Source organism: Heterodontus francisci, chromosome 18, assembly GCF_036365525.1.
Source record: "Heterodontus francisci isolate sHetFra1 chromosome 18, sHetFra1.hap1, whole genome shotgun sequence".
Lineage (NCBI taxonomy): Eukaryota > Metazoa > Chordata > Chondrichthyes > Heterodontiformes > Heterodontidae > Heterodontus > Heterodontus francisci.
The window spans coordinates 62,597,763-62,618,576 of record NC_090388.1 but is presented as its reverse complement, the minus strand read 5'-3'; the positions used below and the strand labels follow the sequence as shown (position 1 = coordinate 62,618,576).

Sequence of the window (20,814 nt, the reverse complement as noted above, 5' to 3'; positions counted from 1 at the left end):
GAGTGGTTTCTTTTTTCTTGACAGGCAAACACCAACTGTCTTCAAAACAGTTCACGCCCCAACTGAACTGAAAACAATATAGAAACCCCAAACAGAAAGTCAACCTCTTGATCGCCATAAACCTTGACATGTGGCTTCTCTGTAAACATCTTCCCCAGGTCCCCAAGGTTTCTGTTGTTTACTGAGCCCAAAGCACATGATTTCCAGCAACGGTTGTTTTCAAACAACATCTCAATGTCCTTTCAGTGAACTGTCAACAACAAAGCAAAGTTCAGCATTTATGAAACCTTCAGCCTTTCAATGAATTTAATTACGAGTCCTCAAAAAAACCTAACAAAAAATAGAAGCACTTTCATAACACTCTTTATTACATTTTGTCATGAATGTGTTGTTGCCTTCTCTAGCTACTTCTCTTTTTCACTTCAATTCCCTTTACACAAAGGAGGCCACTTCCCATGCACAGACAACTGTCAAGTGACCTTTGTGAACCTGAAGTGTGATTCTTCCAAAAAGAGGAGGCGTGGACGCAAGTCACCATCGAAGGAGGTGTCGCACATTACAGCAGAGTTCGAGGTTGAAATGAAGTCTGAGGAGGTGACAGGTCAGTAGCTGCTTAAACTGTAAGCCAGTCAGCTCATCAGCAATGGATTACACTGCGAGGCTCCTTTTGGCTTTTAGTGTAACTATCATTAAGTTTGATGGGGAAGGCAAGTTCAGAGAAATAGATTTTATTCAAAATGCTTCCCTCTTTAATACAAGAAAATTATAAACTGAAATCTTTTTTTTAAAACCTTAATTTCAAGCCAAGGAGACCCTCAAGATTTTTTTCTCAGAGAGGAATTTCCCAGATTTTCTTCCCCCAAATTGGCTTGGGATTTTTATTGGGCTTTTCACTCTCCCAGGAGCTGACAAGATTTTGGATGGGGTAGGTAGTCTATAGATTGTGATGCACAAGGTATCTCAGTTTGTGTGGGACAGACTAGATGGACTGGAGGGTCTTTTGCTGTCCATTATTGTTTGTATGTATGTACAAGTCCCCGAGCTCTTGTAGGGAACCACCCATGTGAGCCAGAGTGCTTCTGCTGCATCCTGGAATGTGGAGGGGAGAACTGTTCTTTCCTTCCCCGCCTGAAGCATTATCTCCAGGGTTAGATGGCACCAAAGCAGTCTTTGCACCAGTTAAGTGGTCATTGGATAGACATATGGATGAAAATGGAATAGTGTAGGTCAGATGGTTTCACAGGTCGGCGCAACATCGAGGGCCGAAGGGCCTGTACTGCGCTGTAATGTTCTAATTCTAAAAAAAAAGTTTGAAGTTGTACATTCTGCTGTTTGCAGTGGAACTGCTTTGAGCCTCCTGGGGAGTTCCCCAAAACTGATCTGTGAAGTGATTTAACAGAGAGAGATTTGTCAGAGAAATTTTCAAATAACGTGAAAGGAATTAAAACAAAAGGCAAGATCTGCTCCAAAGCTTTCTTTCCCTTTTCAGAAAGAGTACCTTCAAGATGTAAATTGCTTTTTAAAAAAATAGGCTGTGTATCAACATTTTCCACATATCATTCTCCACAAAAACAAACATCAAAAGCACAGGGCATTCAAAAGATACAAATATGACAATCTAGTTGCCACAAATAAGCTGGAAGAAAGTTATTTCTAAATATTATATGTGGACATGCAGTATGAAAAATAGCAATCTTTCAATCCAGGTCCAAATAGACATGGGATCACAGAACTGGGCAATATCACTCAGAGGCCATGGAGATCTGTGTGCGAAATGAAAAATATTGCAGGAGTTCATTAAAGGTGCTCCACTGGTTCAGGCACATTTTTGGGGCAGAGTTTATATCTTTATCTAATCATGTTGTACTTAAGCAGGGAGTACTTAGATGCTAACATTGCATTCCTACATTACAACAGTGACTGGACTTCAAAAGTACTTCTTCTGTTCTTATGTTCCTATTGGCTGTAAAGTGCTTTGAGATGTCCAGTGGTCGTGAAAGGCACTATGTCTTTCTTTATGACCAAAAATTGCTTGCTTTAATGACCCTCATCTTAAGTGTAAAATTCACTATAATGCTTTTAAAACTGAGCATATCCCTGCAACAAAAAAACAGAAATTAAAAAGTAGGTCCTACAAAATTGACAGGGGCACAATCACAGCAGTTAGATGAGGATCATACCCACTATGACAGTCTGTCACTGACCCCACCAAAAATTACTGTGTAATGGGAAGGGACTTCCAGGATCAGGCTTTCAACAGCTTATCATTTGGGGCAGTGCAAAAAGGCATCCTTCTCCTAGAAAGATCATCAGATTGGCCCAAGAAACTGTGTCAGGTGGTCACTTTAAAAAGCTTCCACCACAGTGATTATCAGGAGTGCAGGTGCCAACTGCTGACCAGATGTCCTGATAGGCTCTTTTTTTGCCAATTTCGGCTCTCATCTTTCCCAGAACGCTACGTTTGAAACCCTCCATTCAGGTTTCCGCCCTACTACAGTACTGAAACAGCTCTTATCAAAGTCACAAATGACATCCTTTGTGACTGCGACAAAGATACACCATACCTCTGAAGCCTTTGACCACACCATCCTCCTACAACACCTCTCTACTGTCATCCCACTGGGTGGGATTGCACTCGCCTGGTTCCATTCTTATCTATTCAATCATAGCCAGAGAATCACTTGCAATGGCTTCTCTTCCCAAACCTGCACCTTTAACTCTGATGCCCCTCCAAGATCCATGCTTGGCCCGCTCCTATTTCCCATCTACATGTTACCCCTTGGCGACATCATCTGAACCACAGCGCCAGTTTCCACATGTATGCTGAAAACATCCAGCTCTACCTCACCATTACCTCTCTCGACCCCTCCACTGTCTCTTGTCAGACTGCTTGTCCAACATCCAGTACTGGATGAGCATAAATTTCTACCAACTAATTATTGGGAAAAACGAAGCCATTGTCTTTGACCCTCACCACAAATTCCATCCCCACGCTACCGATTCCATTCCACTCCCTGGCAATTGTCTGAGACTGAAACGGTTTGCAATGACCTACATTGGCTCCAGTTTAAGCAACGCCTTTATTTTAAAATTCTCATCCTTGTTTTCAAATCCCTCCATGGCCTCATCCCTCCCTATTTCTGTAATCTCCTGCAGCCCTACAACCCTCTGAGATATCTGCACTCCTCCAATTCTTTTATATCCAATTCTTCCCCCATGCTGCCTCTTCGCAACCCATGGATACGAACATACAAATTAGGAGCAGGTGTAGGCCACTCGGCCCTTCGAGCCTGCTCTGCCATTCAATAAGTTCATGACTGAACTGATTACTCCACATTTTCACCTACCCCGATAACCTTCCACCCCCTTGCTTATCAAGTATCTATCTACCTCTGCCTTAAAAATATTCAAAGACTCTGCTTCCACCACCTTTTAAGGAAGAGAATTCCAAAGACTCACGACCCTCTGAGAGAAAAGAATTCTCCTCATCTCTGTCTTAAATAGGTGACCCCTTATTTTTAAACAGTGACCCTTAGTTCTAGATTCTTCCACAAGGGAAAACATCCTTTCCACATCCACCCTGTCAAGACTCCTCAGGAATCTTATATGTTTCAATCAAGTCACCTCTTACTCTTCTAAATTCCAGTGGATACAGGCCCTAGCCTGTCCAATCTTTCCTCATAAGACAGTCCGCCCATTCCAGGTATTAGTCTAGTAAACCTTCTCTGTACTGCCTCTAATGCATTTACATCCTTAAATAAGGAGACCAGTACTGTACACAGTACTCCAGATGTAGTCTCACCAATGCCCTGTATAACTGAAGCATAACCTCCCTACTTTTGTATTCAATTCCCCTCGTGATAAAAGATAACATTCTATTAGCTTTTCTAATTACGTGCTGAACCTGCATACTAACCTTTTGTGATTCATGCACAAGGACACCCAGATCCCTTTGCATCTCAGAGCTCTGCAATCTCTCACCATTTAGATAATATGCTTCTTTTTTATTCTTCCTGCCAAAGTGGACAATTTCACACTTTCTCACATTATACTCCATTTGCCAGATCTTTGCCCACTCACTTGACCTATCTATATCCCTTTGTAGCCCCCTTATGTCCTCTGCACTAGTTATTTTCCTACCTATCTTTGTGTCATCAGCGAATTTAGCAACCATACCTTCGGTCCCTTCATCTAAGTCATTTATATAAATTGTAAAAAGTTGAGACTCCAGCACTGTGGCACACCACTCGTTACATCTTTCCAACCAGAAAATGACCCATTTATGCCTAGTCTATGTTTCCCGAAAGCTAGCCAATCTTCTATCCATGCCAATATGTTACCCCTACACCATGAGCTTTTATTTTCTGCAATAACCTTTGATGTGGCACCTTATCAAATGCCTTCTGGAAATACATCCACTGGTTTCCCTTTATCCACAGTACATGCAACTCCCAAAAAGAACTCCAATAAATTGGTTAAACATGATTTCCCTTTCACAAAACCATGTTGACTCGGCCTGATTACCTTGAATTTTTCTAAATGCCCTGCTATAATTTCTTTAATAATGGCTTCTAACATTTTCCTTAACACAGATGTTAAGCTAAGTGGCCTGTAGTTTCCTGATTTCTGTCTCCCTTTTTGAATAAAGGAGTTACATTCGCTATTTTCCAATCTAGTGGAACCTTCTCCGAATCTAAGGAATTTTGGAAAATTAAAACTAACGCATCAACTATCTCACTAGCCACTTATTTTAATACCTTAGGATGAAGTCCATCAGGACCCGGGGACTTGTCAGCCCGCAGCTCCAACAATTTTTTGAGTACCACTTCCCTGGTGATTGTAATTTTCTTGAGTTCCTCCCTCCCTTCCATTTCCTGACTTACAGCTAATGCTGGGATGTTACTTGTATCCTCAATAGTGAAGACCGATGCAAAATATCTGTTCAGTTCATCTGCCATCTCCTTATTATCCATTATTAATTCCCCAGACTCACTTTCTATAGAACCAACACTCACTTTTTTCTTTTTTAAATATAGAAACTCTTACTATCTGTCTTTATATTTCTAGCTAACTTTCTCTCGTACTCTAATTTTACCTTCCTTATCAATCTTTTAGTCATTCTTTGCTGTTTTTTATATTCTGTCCAATCTTCTGACCTGCCTTTCATCTTTGCACAATTATAGGCTTTTTCTTTAAGTTTGATACTATCTTTAACTGTTTTAGTTAACCACGGATGGTGGGTCCCACCCTTGGAATTTTTCTTTTTGAAATGTATCTATTCTGTGGATTCTGAAATATCCCCATAAATGTCTGCCACTGCATCTCTATTGACCTATCCCTTAACCTGATTTGCCAGTTCACTTTAGCTAGCTCTGCTTTCATGCCCTCATAATTGCCCTTATTTAAATTTAAAATACTAATCTTGGACCCATTCTTCTCTCCCTCAAACTGAATGTAAAATTCAAACATATTATGATCGCTGCTACCTAGGGGCGCCTTAACTATTAGGTCATTAATTAATCCTATCTCATTGCACAATACCAGGTCCATTATAGCCTGCTCTCTGGTTGGCTCCAGAATGTATTGTTCCAAGAAATTATCCCAAAAACATTCTATGTACTCCTCATCTCGGCTACCTCTGCTCATCTGTTTTTCCATTCTATATGTAGGTGACAATCCCCCATAATTATCGCTGTACCTTTCTGACATGCTGCTATTATTTCTTCCTCGATACTTCCTTTATACCCTACAAATGCTACAATCCTCATTAAATGAATTACTTTCCAAAGACTTGCCCTTATGCATATATTATCGGGATGACAGATCTTAGAGATTCCAGGTTACTTTTCATTTATTTTTACTGCTTTGTTGTGCACACATAATTGAAACAATTAAGACAAAAAGACAACCTGATTTTCAATGATCATACTACGCATAATTTGTTATCTTATTGTGCATATGTGTAACAAGCTGAAACAATGATACAGGGGCATGATGCTTGGGCATGAAGATCTGTGATTAGTACAGTCAATGTTGAATAGTTAATATGGATAGAAAATGAAACCAAAAAAGTGCAAGTCTGTACACCCAAAGACTAATTTTTGTATTCCTTTCTAACTTTCTGTTGAAGATGGAAAATCCATCACAGAGAATGCACGAGTGTGATCACCAGATGGTTCACTGTACACCGGAAAACAGTAATTCACAGGTTTTTCAATAAGCTACTTAAAAGCAATCTGCGGAGTTTTTTTAAAAAACACTCGTTTCAAGTGTCAAATGCTTGAGATGTCGAGATAGAGTCCCAAGATTTCTGCCTGGAGCGGGCACCATAATGATACCTTTCTCCACTAAACAGCCAAGCCTTGGGGAGCAAGTTCCGCTTAAGAGTAATTTTGCTCATTGAATGGGCTTTTCTCCCCACTCATTTCTGTCACATAAAATCGTCGATCAAACCTTTTTTTTTGCTTCTGCCCAGCTACTCTGCACAGCATTGTTGGGAGGTGACCTTGCACTTTTTTGTCCTCAGGCCCCACCTAGAGTTTGCATTTGTACATTTTTAATTTTGCAGTGTTGTGCAAAGGGGCCAGCAAAGAGAAAAGAACTTTCATGCTTTCTTTTCTGTTTCTTCCTTTTTCCTCACCCCCCAATTAAAATTTGGCTTGTATGGTAAATTTAAACAAAAAGGGAATATTTAAAAAAAAGTCTGACCAGGCTCTATGGCTTTTTGCTTGGACATGACGTTCCATCTACTGCAGGTTTTGTTACTTGACCTGTTTGCTTCAGTTGTAGCAAAGACAGTTTGAAGAATCCCACGATATAGAATAGAATAAAATCATAGAATGATTACAGCACAGAAGGAGGCCATTTGGCCCATCGAGTCCATGCCGTTCATTGCAAGACGGTGGCATAGTGGTAATGTAACTGAACTAGTAATCTAGAGACCCAGGCTAATACTCTGGGGACATGGGTTCAAATCCCACCATGGCAGCTGGTGGAATTTAAATTCAATTAATTAATAAACATCTGAAATTGAAAGCTAGTCTCTGTAATGGTGACCATGAAACTATCATCGATTGTTGTAAAAACCCATCTGGTTCACTAATGTCCTTTAGGGAAGAAAATCTACCATCCTTACCTGGAGTGGCCTACATGTGACTCCAGACCCACAACAATGTAGTTGACTCTTAACTGCCCTCTGAAATGGCCTAGCAAGCCACTAAGTTGTACAAAACCACTACACAAAATTTGAAAAGGAATAAACCCAGACAGAACACCCAGCATCAACTTAGGCACCGAAAAGGACAATGGCAAATTCAACCCTGTCGATCCTGCAAAGTCCTCCTTACTAACATATGGGGCTTGTGCCAAAATTGAGAGAGCTGTCCCACAGACTAGTCAAGCAACAGCCTGACATAGTCATACTCACTGACTCATACCTTACAGACAATGTCCCAGACACTGCCATCACCATCACCAGGTATGTCCTGTCCCACCACAGGACAGACTCACCAGAGGTGGCAGCACAGTGATATACAGTCGGGAGGGAGTTGCCCTGGGAATTCTCAACATTGACTCTGGACCCCTTGAAATCTCATGACATCAAGTCAAACATGAGCAAGGTCATGTCACGCTGATTGCCATTTACTGCCCTCCCTCAGTGGATGAGTCAGTACTCCTCCATGTTGAACACCACTAGGAGGAAGCACTGAGGATGGCAAGGACAAAGAATGTAGTCTGGGTGGGCTCTTCAATGTCCATCACCAAGAGTGGCTCGGTAGCACCACTACTGACCAAGCTGGTCGAGTCCTGAAGAACATATCTGCCAGACTGGCCTGCAGTAGGTGGTGAGGGTACCAACTAGAGGGAAAAAACTACTATACCTTGTCCTTACCAATCTATCTTTTGCAGATGCATCTGTCCATGACATTGGTAGTATTGGTAGGAGTGACCACTGCACAATCCTTGTAAAAACAAAGTCCTGTCTTCACACGCAGGGGCGGCACAGTGGCGCAGTGGTTAGCACCGCAGCCTCACAGTTCCAATGACCTGGGTTCGATTCTGGGTACTGCCTGTGTGGAGTTTGCAAGTTCTCCCTGTGACCGCGTGGGTTTCCGCCGGGTGCTCCGGTTTCCTCCCACAGCCAAAGACTTTCAGGTTGATAGGTAAATTGGCCATTGTAAATTGTCTCTAGTGTAGGTAGGTGGTAAGAGAATGGTGGGGATGTGATAGGGAATATGGGATTAATGTAGGATTGGTATAAATGGGTGGCTGTTGGTTGGCACAGACTCAGTGGGCCGAAGGGCCTGTTTCAGTGCTGTATCTCTCTATGACTCTATGAAACCCTCCATCATGTTGTGTCGCGCTACCACATTGCTAAATGGGATAGATTCAGAACAGATTTGGTTGCTGAAAACAGGCCATCCTTGAGACATTGTAGAGCAGCAGCAGAATTGTATTGAACGGCAATCTATAACCTCATGGCACGGCAAATCCCCCACTTTACCATTACCATCAAGCCAAGCCCTGGTTCAATAAAGAGTGCAGGAGGGCATGCCAGGAACAGTACCAGGCATTCCTCAAAATGAGGTGTCAACCTGGTGAAGCTACAATACGAGACTACCTGCTTGCCAAACTGCGGAAGCAGCATGCAAGAAACAGAGCTAAGCGATCCCACAACCAACGGATCAGATGAAAGCTCTACAATCCTGCCACATCCATTCATGCATGGTGGTGGATGGTTAAACGATTAACTGAAGGAGGAGGCTCCACAAATCCTCAGGAGCCCAGCACATCAGTGCAAAAAGCTGAAGCATCTTCAGCCAGAAGTGCTGAATGGATGATTCATCTCAGCCTGCTGCTGAGGTCCCCAGCATCACAGATGCCAGACTTCAACCAATTTAATTCACTTCACCTAACATCAGGAAATGGCCGAAGGCACGGATACTGCAAAGGCTATGGGTCCTGACAACATGCCGGCTGTAGTACTGAAGACTTATGCTGCAGAGCTAGCCGCACCTCTAGACAAGCTGTTCCAGCATCTACCTGACAATGTAGTAAATTGCCCAGGTATGTCCTGTCCACAAAAAGCAGGACAAATCCAATGCAGCCAATTACTGCCCCATCAGTCTACTCTTGGTCATCAGCAAAGTGATGGAAGGTGTCGTCAACAGTGTTATCAAGTGCCACTTACACAGCAATTACCTGCTCACTGATGTTCAGTTTGGGTTCAGCCAGGGTCACTCAACTCCTGACCTCATTACAGCCTTGGTCCAAACATGGACAAAAGAGCTGAACTCCAGAGGTGAGGTGAGAGCGATTGCCCTTGATATCGAGGTAGCATTTGACTGAGTATGGCATCAAGGAGACCTAGCCAAATTGAAGTCAATGGGAATCAGGGGGAAACCGGTCCACTGGTTGGAGTCATATCTAGCACAAATGAAGATGGTTGTGGTTATTGGAGGCCAATCATCTCAGTCCCAGGACATTGCTGCAGGAGTTCCTCAGGATAGTGTCCTAGGCCCAACAATCTTCAGCTGCTTCATCAAAGACCTTCCTCCATCATAAGGACATAAGTAGGGATGTTCGCTGATGATTGTACGATGTTTGCAACCCCTCAGATACTGAAGCAGTCCGTGTACATATGCAGCAAGACCTGGACAACATTCAGGCTTGGGCTGATATGTGTTAAGTAACATCCGTGCCATACAACTGCCAGGCAATGACCATCTCCAACAAGAGAGAATCTAACCATCTCCCCTTAGCATTCAATTGCATTACCATTGCTGAATCCCCCACTATCAACATTTTGGCTGATTGACCAGAAACTGAACAGGAGCAACCACATAAGTACTCTGGCTTCAAGAGCAGGTCAAAGGCTGGACATTCTGCAGTGTGTAACCTACCTTCTGACTCCCCAAAGCCTGTCCACCATCTACAAGTCAGGAGTGTGATGGAATACTGTCCACTTGCCTGGATGAGTGCGGCTCCAACAACACTCAGAAAGCTCGACACCATCCAGGACAAAGCAGCCAGCTTGTTCGGCATCCCATCCACCACCTTCAACATTCAGTCCCTCCGCAGTGTGTACTATATACAAGATGCACTGCAACAACTCAACACGCCTCCTTCGACAGCACCTTCCAAACCCCCGACCTCTTCCACCTAGAAGGACAAGGATAGCAGATGCACCGGAACACCACCATCTGCAAGTTCTCCTCCAAGCCACACACCACCCTAACTTGGAACTATATCGTCCTTCCTTCACTGTCACTGGATCAAAATTCTGGAACCCCCTCCCTAACAGCAGGATAGACTGCAGAGGTTCAAGAAAGCAGCTCACCACCACCTTCTCGAGGGCAATTAGGGATGGGCAACAAATGCTGGCCTTGCCAGTGATGCACACATCCCATGAAATGAATACATTTTTTAAAGATTGCTAACCTCACTCTGTAGCCCTGCATTTTTTCCCTTCAGGTGCTCATACAATTCCCTTTTTAAAGGCACGATTGAATCTGCCTCCACCACCCTTTCAGGCAGTGCATTCCAGACCATAACAACTCGTGCATAACAAGTTCTTCCTCACATCACTTTTAGCTCTTTTGCCAATTACTTTAAATCTGTGTCCTCTAGTTCTCAACCTTTCTGCTAATGGGAATACTTTCTCTCCATCTACTCTATCTAGGCCCTTCATGATTTTGAACAGCTGTATCAAATCTGCTGCCACCCTTCTCTTCTCTAAGAAGAACAACCCCAGAGCCTCCAGTTTATCCATGTAACTGAAGCCCCTCATCCCCAGAACCATTCTTGTAAATCTATTCTGCATAAGAGTGGGATTAATTTGGCATTTTTCCCAATAGATTTTTAAAGCAAAAGTCTGAACTTAAATCTGACAGTCACTGGGGTTTTAGAGGTTTAAAAAAAACTTAAAAATGCAATCACTAAATCGATGCTACATCACTCATAATAGTCTACAGACATCGAGCCCTCTCAGAACATCTAAGTGAACTACCGAAAGTATAGATTGAACTTTTACTTCAATTGGCCATATCTACATAATATAATTAAATAAATTTTATATTGATGTGCAATTAGCTACCCATTAAAGTTTGCTCTTATTGTATAACACTGAAATATTATCTATTTCGGATAAGTGCATTTGAGGGAGTCAGAAGACATAAACAAGAAGAGCAAGTTTGAGCTGATTGGGAGGGAAATATCAGTGATATCAATGTTAAGGCACTGGCGAGCTTCAAGGGGAAATTAACTTGGTCCAGGTCACCACAGTTTCCCATTCACAAGTTTACTAAAAAAATGGAGAAGAAAGTCCCTACAAGAATGGACATTTTAGATGTCAATGCCTCAGGGCAGTGGTGCTCAGCCCACCCCACCCTATTGTTGACTGATATGGAGCTCACCTCTTTATTATTTGTTTGCATCTTTTTGCACACACTTGCTGCACATATATAACATGTAATAGACACACATGTAATACCTATTCATATTTTACTCATCAATCACTTACCCAACTGACATTGGATACATTGCTGTTAGCACATTGAGATTACATTCACATAGTGAAATGTAAGTCAATATTTCAAGCTTGTCCCTTACTTCCTACAGTACCACAATAATGACTACACTTCAAAAAGTACTTTGTTGATTGTAAGGCACTTTGAGACATCTGGTGGTCATGAAATGCACTATATAAATGCAAGTCTTTCTTTTACTTGTCCAGCGCCTTGCTATGCTTGAGAGCCAGGCTGCTTCTGTGCTTCAACTGTGGATCAGTTTGTAATTTTACATGATTTAGTTCAATTAACAAGAGTGAGATGCAGGTGAATTCCTGGCACAAGCAAAGTTCTTTTCTTTTTGCAGAATACATCAGTTTGCCCTTAAAAATTATAAGCTGTAAACTTGATCCTGGCTGGTTACCACATGTTGCAACATGTGTGCATTAACAGATTTGTTTTGTGTCATTTAAAATCAGTACCCACCATTATCAATGCAATAAGATTGTAGGTGACAACTGAAGCCTCTTTCTGGGAAATATAAGTGGTGGCCTGCTAAGTGGATATTCCCTGACATTCATTTTATGGCAGGTCTAAACTCCCCTGTGACTAAAATAGAGCTAATGGGCAAGGTTTGGTACAAGAAAATCCAGTTAGATTTAGTTTTTTTTTAAAAAAAGAAGTGGTGAGAAAGAAAATCTGAAAATTTGTACTTTTAATAAGAAGTTTTGAATTAGCCTGGGAATAAAGGTACCTTCATTCTGAAAACATATCTACCTGTTCATTTAGCTACCTGATTGTCAAACACCATCCAATTGTATAGATTCTGTATTTTTGTTTGGCAGGGTAATTAGAGTCCCAGGCAGCGTGTCCAAATGAGCTTAAACTGATAACTCAGCTCTATGGATCAGCTGAACGATTGAAAATTCTCTTAAGTGTTCATTAGCATGTCTTTAGCTCCCTCTGTTGGCAAGCCTGGCATTTGTATAAATATTAAAAGGAAATATTAAAACACTGAAAGAGAAAAGACAGGCATTCTTATGAGGGCATATGCCTAAGGTGCCATAATCTGTCTTTTCTCTTTACACGTCAACCAATTTGCACACAGCAAGGCCTCACAAAGAGCAATGAGATGAAGACCAGATAATCTTTTTTATCCAACTATATATATCAACTGAATTTCCTATGTTAACCAATGTCAGAAATTTATTTATGAACTAACAGCTAAGTTAAACAAAAGTTATTTCAGATGTCCTCGGCATTCTTACATTTAATTTAAGAGGTTAATGCAATTCATCACAAGAAAATATGAAGCTAAAATGTGTAGTTGTATTGATGCAAAGCATTCGCTGGCACTAAGCATGGGAGAGAGCACATTTTGGAAATTAGCACAAAGCTTTCGCTATGATGGTATGGAGTCTCCACGACCAGAAACAAATTCTTGGAAAATGGAAAGGATGCAGCCCTTGATTTTTATCCATTAATTTCAATGGACAGAAATCACAGGCAGCCTCTAGGCTATTTACCATGATGCACTTCTGACCGGTGAGACTGCACACCATGCTGGAAGTTAAGAAATCAAAAATTGTACCCCATTGTGCTCAGCTTTAGACATCACAATTTAGGAATGAATACTGGTCTTGGAGAACATTCAGTACAATTCACTAGAATGATACCTGGAAAGAAGGAACTGTATTATGAAAAACTGGAGTTGAAAAGGTCTTATTTGATTATGGTGTTTAATATAATGAAAGGATTTGATAGGGTAGGTAGAGAATAACTGTTCACTCCAGGAAGAGAATCCAAAACAAGGGATGTTAAATGTTAAAATTTGAACTGAGCTAGGTAAAATGTAGGAAAAACCTCTCCACATGAAGGATTGTGCAAAAATGGAATGCTGTGCTTCAGTAAGGCAAAGTCAAATGAGGTGTTGTAAACAGAAGTGGCTAATTTCTTGGGAAGTAAGTGTATTAAAGGATATGGAAAAAAACCCCAGGGAATTGGGATTAAAGAGTTAGAGCTAACATCGCCACCAAAAATAGCAAAGCAGATTTGTTGGGCAAAATGGGTCACTTCTGTTCCAATGTGTTAGATATTCTGACCATTGACTATGAATGCTTGGAAAATTTGGCCCTATTCAATTTGCTCATGACTGAAATGTATACTGAGTTCAACTTTACACCTAACTTGGTCCAAGTACTGAAGGATAATAGAGTCATACAGCACAGAAACAGGCCCTTCGGCCCATCGTGTCTGTGCTGGCCATCAAGCACCTATCTATTCTAATCCCATTTTCCAGCACTTGGCCCATATCCTTGTTACTCCCAGGAGGGGCATCTTCCATTTATTATAACCCTCTGCTTTCAATCCAGTTCATTATGTGCTGTTAATTCTGTAAATCTTAACCCCCTTTAAAAGTTTCCCATGAAAACCCGGCCTGGATTTTACAGTAATAACAACAGTGAGGTTATCAGTGTTCATCCTTATTGCAGAGCAAATCAGACAACAACTTCTGGTGTCCACACATGTGCAGTTAACTGCAGACATCCAGAATTGCAGTCAGAGATGCATCACTGCAACAGGGTGCACTGCTGCAGACCTTACCAAAAGACTTAGCATTGAAATGACTGCATAGTGTGAACTTTCTGTACTTCCCCACTAAAGATGGCTAAAAATGTTAGTGCTAGTGCATTTACAAGTAAGTTGGCTTTTAATGGCGTGATAAGTTATAATTACTGTTGAATGACTTCCCAGGCCCTGAAAAATTAATTTTACAAGTCTCATTCCCTCAGAAGAAAATTAGTGCTAGAGATTTAAAAGGTAATTAATGGTGAGGCTCAGCGCCACCGTTATTATAGCGTAAATTGGACAGTAACTTCTGCCATTCAGAAATGTGTAGTTAAGCATTGCAATCTGGAAGCTGCTATCAGCTTTTAGAAACATTTTCTGTCTGTCTCTTTTGTTGTTTAGATTGGAGCAGGTCTGCACTCTAAAATTGGTCAAAACTTTGTGGCCAGCTGTCAGCGAGGTAAATGGCAAGCGCCATTCCATTGCCACTGAGCACCTTCATCAGGGCTGGGATTTTACCGGGCCCTTGACATCGGGTTTGGTGGCAGGCAGGGCCGTAACATGTTTCTGGCAGAGGCATGCCACGGAACTCGAAGCCGAGAGAGCCCAGCCTAATCCTCCCCGTGGTGGCGAGACTCCACGCAGCAGCTGACACTCCCGCACCTTCACTTTCCCATCTGGGGAAAGCAGGCGTGACACTGGTGGGGTGGGTTGGGGGTGGAGTTAAAATTTTTAGTGTGGTGAAAATAAGACTTAAGGGGGCTGCTTTTTAGATGCTAGAAAACGAGGTAGCAGGCAAACAATTTTTTTTAGATTAAAGTCCGACACAATGACCACCAAAGGCCTGCATACACCCATTGAACGATTCCCAAAGGATTTTGATGTCAATGTTTGCATGTTGCCACAGATTTTTTTTACTTGTTCATGGGATGTGGGAGCCGCTGGTTAGGCCAGCATTTATTGCCCATCCCTAAGTGCCCTTGAGAAGGTGATGGTGAGCTGCCTTCATGAACTGCCGCAATCCATGTTGGGTAGGTACACCCACAGTGCTGTTAGGAAGGGAGTTCCAGGATTTTGACCCAGCGACAGTGAAGGAATGGCGATATAGTTCCAAGTCAGGATGGTGCGTGGCTTGGAGAGGAACTTGCAGGTGGTGGTGTTCCCATGCATTTACTGCCCTTGTCCTACTAGGTGGTAGAGGTCGCGGGTTTTGAAGGTGCTGTCGAAGGAGGTGTGGTGAGTTGCTGCAGTGCATCTTGTAGATGGTACACAGTGCTGCCACTGTGCGTCGGTGGTGGAGAGAGTGAATGTTTATTGTGGTGGATGGGTATCGATAAAGCGGGCTGCTTTGTTCTGGATGGTGTCGAACTTCTTGAGTGTTGTTGGAGCCGCACTCATCCAGGAAAGTGGAGAGTATTTCATCACACTCCTGACTTGTGCCTTGTAGATGGTAAACAGTCTTTGAAGAGTCAGGAGGTGGGTTACTCACCGCAGAATTCCCAGCCTCTGACCTGTTCTTGTAGCCACAGTATTTATGTGGCTGGTCCAGTTCAGTTTCTGGTCAATGGTAACCCCTAGGATGTTAATATTGGGGGACTCAGCGATGGTAATGCCATTGAATGTCAAGGGGAGATGGTTAGAGTCTGTCTTGTTGGAGATGGTCATTGTCTTGCACTCGTGTGGCGTGAATGTTACTTGCCATCCCATTACCCCATCCATTGGTTTCTAGGGTGGTATAGCATGTGGCCCAACCAGTGGTCCTTAAAGCGACCAAATATGGTTGAAATTTCCTTTTTCATTTTTATGGCACTAGGAGGAACATGTGCTGATTTCCTGCTCTTCCTGACTAGTCAGCTGCCTCGGAGAGTATGTTTGATACTCACCATTGGCAGCCGTGCCTTCAGCAGCCTGGGCCCTAAGCTCTGGAATTCCCTCCCTAAACTTCTCTGTGTCTCTACCTATTTTTCCACCTTCAAGATTCTCCTTAAAACCTACCTCTTTGACCAAGCTTTTGATCACCTGACCTAACAGTAACCTATGTAACTTGCTGTCAAATTTATTTGATAATTCTCATTTAAAGTGCCTTTGGAGGCTTTACTATATGAAAGGTGCTATATAAATGTAAGTTGTTGTTGTAATTGCCCCCAACCACCAAGATGGCTCAAACCTCTTGCTGCTGTGATCGGCTGAGATATCCCTTTTGAACGGTTGCAGTCCAGGTGGTGTAGGTACACCCAGAGTGCTGTTAGGTAGGGAGTTCCAGGATTTTGACCCAATGATGATGAAGAAATGGCAATATATTTCCCAGTCAGGATGGTGTATAACTTGGTGGGCAGCATGGTCACAACACCTGCGGCTTACCTTTTTGGGTTGAGTTAGCGCCAGCAATGCCACCATTGGTAAAGTAACATTGAACAGAAAATATAGGCCCTGGTTTCTCCTGAACAATGGGGAAAGGGAACTGCAGAATAGTTAGCACAACATTCAAACCATTTGGAGTAAATTATTTTTAAAATGGGGTGGAGATTTTCAGCCAGGCAGTGGAGTAGTACTTCGACTCCCAAACTCACAGCTTCTATCACCTAGATGCCTAGAAGGACAAGGGCAGCAGGAGCATAGGAACACCACAACCTCCAAATTCCCCTCCAAGTTACACATCATCCTGACTGGGAAATATATTGCCATTCTTTCATCGTCATTGGGTCAAAATCCTGGAACTCCCTAACAAACAACATTGTGGGTGTACCTACACACATGGACTGCAGCCATTCAAAAGGGGGATCTCTGCCATCTTCTCAAGTACAATTAAGGATGGGCAATAAATGCTGGCCTTGCTAATAAAACCCACATCCTGTGAATGAATAAATAAAAAGAAAAGCAGGGATCCAGAATCATGGCATTTTACACTACAAAAGTTCAACATTCAGCTCATTGTACCTATGACAGCTTTCTGAAAAGAATACTCACTCAGCCCCATTCTCCTGCTCTTTCGCCATGCCCATTTATTTTCAAAGGTTTATCCACTTTGCTTTTAAAAGCGATTGTGAACTTGTGTAGAATTACATAGAATGTCTAACATAGGCCATTCGTCCCACCATGTCTGTGCTGATGTTTATGCTTCACACAAAGCTCTCTTACTCGACTTTACCTAACACTATCCATGGCTATTTCCAGTAAGACATTTCCTGGTATAACAACCTTCCGTGCATGAGAAAAAATCCAGAATCTCTCCCATTATCCTTTTGGTACTGTGCCAAGGTAGGGTGATAAATCATTCCCACAAGTATCCATTTATAGAGTGATTTTGTAAATCTGCCCAGTCGTTGGGTGGAAGCACCGGTTGGAGTGAGGTGTTCCCACAGAGAAAGAGGGAAGCTTTTAAGAAGGGCCCAAAACCCTTGGTTGCTGCAAACAGGACCTCTCCCTGCCTACCCTTTTAAATAGGGAATGTAATGTCTGGTGTGGGAGTGAAGTGAAAATGTTGCAATTTCACTTAAATGTGATTTAGTAATTTCCAGGGGTTTTTTTGGCTTAAAGAAAGTGCACTGTTAGGTTAATTGACTACTGATAGATGGAAAAATAAACTGTTTAAAAATAAATACTGGTTTAAGATAATCTAACCATTACTGACGGATTCTACATTGCTTTCCTCCTTAGACTCTTGTAACATGGAATGTGTGCGCAAGAGGATGGAACAAAAGCTGCAGACAGCAATTAAAACATTAAGAAAGTCAATTAATAAACAACAGTTCTATATTCAGTTCTCTGGGACAGAATACGAAGTTGCTCAGAAACCAGCAAAAATGCATGAAAATCAGGAGGCATGCAGCACAGGTCAGGTGCTACAGGATGGGAAGTGTAGTAAGTATTATTCCAAGATTGTGCCGACTATTATGAAGAGATCCCAATTCAACGGGGATACATTGTAAAATCTATTATTTAAAATGGTTCACAAATTGGTTTATGATGGTGGTTTGTGCTTGATTTTTTTTATGAGCGTTGAATTATTTTATTTATGTAGTGTTTGTTCAATAACTTCAAGACAGCAGATATGAATTAAGGCCATCACATGGAATTTCTGTGGCGTTCTCTGGAACTACTGCTGCAACTTCAGTGCAAGATCAGTGGAATCTCACTTTAAGCCATTTCTGTAGAGGTTCTGCAGACCTTGCACCATTGTTAGGGCAGTGGATCAGGGGAACCCTGTGGGATTTCAAGACATATATATATTTTGGTATTTCACTATAATAAGAAGGCTTACAACTGCTTTGAGAATTTCAAAATGAGGACTCTAATTAGTTAATGGAGAGTTGTTAAGCTCCTTTCCTGTCAAAATGGTTTTTAACCAGATTAGATTGATAATGGATGAAGACTGAAATCCTCCCATGTCCTGGTATAGTTAATTATTAATTGAAGATTGAAATATATATATATAAATATATTTGAAATTCTGCTATTTCTGTGGAATATCATGGCCGGAATTTAGCACCCCCACCCCCCCACCAGGGGGCTGGCTAGGTGGGAGGGGTGTAAAATCATGTGGGAGGTGGAGGGGGTGGTTGGGGGGGGGGGGGGGCGCCATGCACATTGCCTACCCGCCCCCATTGCTATTTTCCCAGTGGCGGGGAGGTGGTAAATGGCTCCAATTAAAAGCTACTTAAGGGCCTCTTTCCCACCACTGCTGGTATTTCACCAGTGGCGGACAGGCGCTTCATCAGCTGAGGAGGCCAGCCAGTAATACCTGGCAGATTCCTTGCAGGCTGCGGGGACGCGGTGGGGGGGGGGGCGTCCTCCTGATCGGGTACCCTGTGTTCCATGGAGGGCCACCCCAGCAGCATGGGCCACCCACACTAAAACGAACACCTCACCCTACACTCCAACCCCCCCCCCCCCCCCCCACTTTGCCAGGGCCTAGCCCATTGTCCCTGGTTGTTCCCAGCTGTTCCCAGGCCAGCGTCCATCATGGCTCTTCTGACTGCGTGCAGTCCCAGCAGTGGCCACCGCTCCTGGTGGCACTGCTGGGACTGAATAGCTGTCAGCCCTCTGGCCAGCAGCTGTTGGTGACGGGACTTCCTGCCTCAGACAGGAGGAAGCCCTGACTGGAGACAATTAAGGGCCTGAGCAGCGTGGGTTTCAGGCCCAGCAGAAGCGGGCTTTTTAGCTGATGGACAGGGCCACCGCCCCACCGTTAAATTCCAGCCCATGTTTCTGAAAGGTGTATTTTTAGCCAATTATTGGGCATAAAAGAAAAATGGTACCAACCTTTTTCATGAAATCTACACATATTATGAAGTATTGTCCCCCTGAAACAAGAATAAAATAAATCTAAATATTGGATGGGCTGAAATGTCTTTCTAGTTACGACTGTCTTGAGGAATTGAGATAATGTCAAACCCACCAGATCAAAGCCAGAGTGGTTTTGCTGAGCTATCTGAATGTTGGCATCCTTCCATCTACGAAAGATGATGGACATACAGCAAACAATCTATTTAGGTGGGGTGTCTTCTTTTGGTGCACCTTCGCTGATGGCTATGATGGCCAATCCTTGAAAGGTAGGTTCTGCCACAAGTGCCGCACGCGAAGCTGCCAAGTGACGCTGTGGGTTGTTGATTTCAGCGTTGATGCCTGTTGCCAAGCTGCTGTAGCAACTGGTCATCGTGTTAGTGCATACCAGTCCACAGGATATTTCGCCATTTCCCTCTTTCGCCAGCTAGTGACTCCCAGGTGCAATGGTCGACATTTAGAGCCTTCATGTCACACTTGCAGCCATCCTTGAAGCTTTGGGCGTCCCACTGGTCCTCTGGCCCCAGCTACCTCACCATACAGAAGGTCCTTGGGTATAGGACCGTCTTCCATCCTGAGGATGTGTTCGATCCACCAAAGTCACCTCTGATTAGTGCCAACACACTTGGGAGGTCTGCCTTTGAGAGAACTGCTGCATTTGTGATTTTGTCCTGCCATAATACTCTGCCGACAGTGAAGATGGAAATTATTGAGCTTTTTTTCCGAGTAACTGTAAGTCTCCCATGTTTCACAGCCATACAGCAAGGTGCTGAGAACATAGGCCTTATAATCCATCAGCTTGGTCCATCTGAAGCCATCTGAAACCCAAAATTGATTTAGGATCTTTGGGGCAATTCTAACCCATTGTTCATTTTTATTTTGTCTCAGTGTGAAGATATCCTGTATATGCTACTGGATGGTGAGTCATGAAGCAACACAATATAGAATACATAGACTTTCCACTCATTCATGAGTCTATCTTGTTCTTCCAGTCAGCTGTGAAACAGGCCGCTACTACAGTGGAGAGCACAACCAGTGTCTCCTATGTCCTCCGGGAACCTACCAAGATACAAAAGGGCAGCTATCCTGTGAGCCATGTCCAAGCAATGATGGGCAAGGAATAGCTGGAGCTCGGAATGTGTCTGAGTGTGGAGGTGAGTTCCTGCCTTTTGCTTATGATTGTGCTTGCTGCTCAATCATTGGAAGTCAAGAACCTAGGTGTAATTTTTGTTAGAATTGTCATTATATTTTCTTCAAAGATGACTTGATAAAACCTCTCTCACTGAAAGAGACTACATATCAAGTTAATGGCAATTTTGTGTAGTGGATTCTTCAGAATTTAGTTCTCATTCTATCCAAATTCATTTTAATTATGATCCTTAATAAACATTCAAGAGCCTCGCACGGTACCTCTTTACAGTTTGGATTTGAACCCAAATCACAAGAGGAAGATAGG

At 42.7% G+C, this 20,814-nt stretch overlaps 1 protein-coding gene across 3 annotated transcripts in view; it reads left to right on the top strand.

The window, feature by feature from the left end:
- scube1 (signal peptide, CUB domain, EGF-like 1) overlaps positions 1–20,814 on the top strand; it is a 459,167-nt gene that overhangs the window by 421,533 nt on the left and 16,820 nt on the right. For 2 of the 3 annotated variants that reach the window (XM_068050870.1, XM_068050868.1), the window contains 3 exons: positions 443–601; positions 17,733–17,936; positions 20,351–20,512. In XM_068050870.1, the coding sequence (XP_067906971.1) occupies positions 443–601; positions 17,733–17,936; positions 20,351–20,512 (525 nt within the window). The remainder of the gene's footprint in view (positions 1–442; positions 602–17,732; positions 17,937–20,350; positions 20,513–20,814) is intronic. The other variant, XM_068050869.1, reaches the window with a different exon arrangement.